At 47.4% G+C, this 3,605-nt stretch overlaps 1 protein-coding gene across 1 annotated transcript; it reads right to left on the reverse strand.

Annotated features, from left to right (window-relative positions):
• Positions 1 to 888: 888 nt before the first annotated feature.
• FFAR3 (free fatty acid receptor 3) lies at positions 889 to 3,135 on the reverse strand. The gene has a single exon (XM_003765139.3). It carries the CDS (start codon positions 2,449 to 2,451, stop codon positions 1,453 to 1,455), a length of 999 nt encoding a protein of 332 aa, XP_003765187.2. The 5' UTR covers positions 2,452 to 3,135; the 3' UTR covers positions 889 to 1,452.
• Between the last annotated feature and the right edge of the window lie 470 nt (positions 3,136 to 3,605).

A 3,605-nucleotide genomic window follows, 5' to 3' on the forward strand; every position in this document is an offset into this window, starting at 1 on the left:
AGGAAGGAAGGAAAAGAAGGGGGGAAGGAAGGGAAAGAGAGAGGGAGGGAGGGAGAGAGAAAAAGGAAGGAAGGAAGGAAGAAAGAAAGAGAGAGAGAGAGAAAAGAAAGAGAGAGAGAAAGAAAGAAATGAAACACGAGTTTTAGAGACATCTGCACTGTAAATATTCATGTAGTATATATTTGTGTTCAATCCATGGGACCTCTGAGCTCCTTGCTTAATCAAATCAGACATACTACCAATTCCAATATGGTGATGACATTTGGTCCCTCCCCATGAAGGAAAAAAAAGAGTATCAGGACCATGTTGGGGGATTAGTTGTGGTTTAGTTGTGTTGGTTTTTTTAAACTGTCTGACTCTTTGTGGTGCCATTTGAGGTTTTCTCAGCAGAAATATTGAGGTTTTTCCTGAAACCCTCATTTTTTAAGATGAGGAAACCAAAACAATATAAACCAAAATGTAAAGAGGAGCTGTGGTGAGTTTTTTAAAGGGATTCCAAGAGGGGAGACAGGTGCACATGGAGATCATGGAGGGTAATGAGGGGATTGATTGAAGGAAAGGAGACGTGGTACAATGGAAAATGTGCTAGCTTGGACTCAGAAGTCTTGGATTCGAGTCTTACCTTCAGTGCTTCCCCACACACACACACACCTTGATCCTTGGGCCAAGCCAGTTAGTCATGCTTGGATTCAGTTCTCATTTATCAAAAGAAGTGGTTTCTGAGGTATATCTTCTTTCAGAGCCCAGTTATTTTCCCTTCTATTCCTTTACTCCCACCACTACCCCTAAATTCAAACCTCCTACATAAATTGAGAAAGCAAGAAAGACACCATTCTTGGTTATTCTATTCACCAAGTTTATTTCTTAAATTTAGCTTTTATGATTTTACATAAATGTTGGGAATCTTGATTTCATTGGAGAAGCAGAAACTCATTGGAAAAAAAACACATTGGGGAATGGGACTCTTTCCTGAACCCCTGGACGCCTACAGGGTTTCCAGGAGGGAGAAGGCTGCACTCCCTTGATAGAGTTAACCCTCCACCCAAGTCAGCAAGTAGCAAACTACATAAATCCCCCCCCCCAAATACTAGGACATTGGACAGTTTTCAAGTAGAACAAGTTACCGTTTTTCTTATCTTTTTACTCCCTACAAGGCAAGAAAACACCCGATTAATCATCCCATCCTGCCCCTTCCCAGGAATGGTTCCATGAAACAATGGATGTTTGCAACAAGTGGGAACTGAGTAAAGATTCCTTTGAAAGCTAGCTATAACTGGTCCCCTCAGATCAACAAATCTTTAGTTGATCTACAGTTTGTACAAAAATTGTATTCCCAAGTGGGCTCCTCTCAGCCGGTTTCCCACCTTCCACCCCCTTTATCCCATCCCTGTCCCTATATCCCCAAATACTCCTTCCTTCCTCATTCCATGGTCTTGACTTTATGTCGCTCTTTTAACAAGTAGACTGTTCTTTCTCCGGTCCATTTCTCTCTTGTATTCCTGACCTATTTCCCCCCCGAAGACCTGAAGTCTTCACCAGATTCCTGAATAACCTGTGAAAGTCCCTCTGGAACCCGGATGATGAGAAGTAAAAGACAAGAGGATCCACACAGGAGTTCAGAATGCTGAGCAGCAACACATACCCCCGCCATCTTGGACTCTTGCCCTGGAAATAACCGACGACGTGGGACATGTTATATGGGCCAAAGCAGACCAGGAAATTGAGCATCGTGGCCCCTATCAGCCCCATCACTCTTTTTCTCTTCTTCAGGTGGTTCCCCTTTCTCAGGATCCATACCATTTTACCATAGCAATAACAGGCAAGAACCAACGGCACTCCAAAGAGGACCACTGCCATCTCCAGCCTGAAAGGCAGCACCACAGCCAGCTGCTCTTCCCTAAACTCCAGGTAGCAAGTCCTGTTGAACTGTTGCTTTTGGATGGTATCCTTCCAAAATTCTGCAACATAGACTATGCTGCAGTGGGCACTCCCCAGCAGCCAACAACCAATACTGACCAAGCCAGCTTGGCTGGTCCTCGACCGGGTCTTGTACCACACAGGATAGGCGACCCCCAGGTAGCGTTCCACACTCACGGCCGTGAGGATGAGGGAGCTGAAGTAGATAGTGGTGAAGAAAAGAAAGCCTGATAAGGGGCATAAGAAGAAGGGCAAAGGCCAGTACATGGCACTCGCTGTCTCCACCATCCGGAAGGGCAGAAAGACCAGCAGCAGCAGGTCAGAGACGGTCAGGTTGAGCAGAAGAACATCCACAGCCAGAGGCCGACGCCTCAGTTTACCCACAAAGACAATCAGGGCCATCAGGTTGAGGGGAAGGCCAGTGAGGAAGGTGAAGAGATAGACAGAGAAGTAGAGCCAGTGGCTGCCAGGGAAGTAACCCTGAACTGCACTCTTGTCCATGGTGGTTCTGAAGAAGAGAAAAGGATTCAGCATGGAAAGCCTTTGGGAGCTTGGATGGAATGTTGGACTTGGACTCAAGAAGACCACTTAGTAGCTGTACAATTGGGGGAAAGCCACCTGACTCATCTGGGACTCAGTTTCTTTATGTGCAAAATGAAGGGAAAGGATTCCCACCCATGATCCTCCAGAGCTGTGATCTATAGCCTCCTAGGCCCTCGTTTCCTTCCCTCCCTTTGTGCTCTCTTCGCTAGCCTTGTAAACTGAGTCAGTGGAAAACTTCCTTTCCTCTCCTCTCCTCTGAGGCATCAGAAGACGCTTTCATTTTCTTGGCTTCTTCTTTCCTTCCCCTGACCCTCAGTCCTCCCAACTGTTCAGACCTGTCCCTCCTCCAGGGGCACCCCCCCCCACTCACCTCAGTCCCAGCCTGCGCCCTTCCACCGTCCAAACGTCCCTCCCTCGGCTAGCACTGGCAGAGCAGGCAGCCACTTGGCTACTTATCTCCTGAATAAGTGCTGAGCTCACTGCTCAGTGGCCACACAAAAGGTGCTTTCAGCTCTCAAACCAGGGGATGGGAATATGCAAACAGGCAATCAAATTTCAGAGCAAAGTCTGAGCTCTCTTGTGGAAGGGGAAAAGGCCCGTCCATGGTCTGATGGACTGTATCTCCCAGGGGACATTTCTCAGGGTCTTAGGTCACAGAGACTCCCACCTGATTCTTGAAAAGAGCAGAAAATTTCAGACTAATTCCCCCCTGCTTTCCAAGCCCGGTTCCCCTTTCCTCTCTGGTGGTAGCAGAGGCATCTTGCTCTGCTGATCTTACTTCTCCCCTCTGCTGGCCACAAGGGAGGAGGACACCTGTCCAGGTAATTCCTCCTACTTTCTCCTCTCTCCAGGATAAGTGACACTTATCCTTTCCCACCTTCTACTTTATGCCCCAGTTCACATTTCCAAGTCTTTCCTGAGGGCAGGGGCCTCTGGGCCTGATAGCTAGCTTGAGATATTTGAGCAACTGTCATGTGAAAGATGTAAAACATGTAAAAAATATTTGCTCCAGGGCAGGTAAGTGGTGCAGTGGTTAGAGCACCAGTCCTGAAGTCAGGAGGATCTGAGTTCAAATCTGGTCTTGGACACTTAACACTTCCTAGCTGTGTGACCCTGGGCAAGTCACTTAACCCCAATTACCTCAG

Source organism: Sarcophilus harrisii, chromosome 3 (assembly GCF_902635505.1).
Source record: "Sarcophilus harrisii chromosome 3, mSarHar1.11, whole genome shotgun sequence".
In the NCBI taxonomy this organism is placed as follows: Eukaryota; Metazoa; Chordata; class Mammalia; order Dasyuromorphia; family Dasyuridae; genus Sarcophilus; species Sarcophilus harrisii.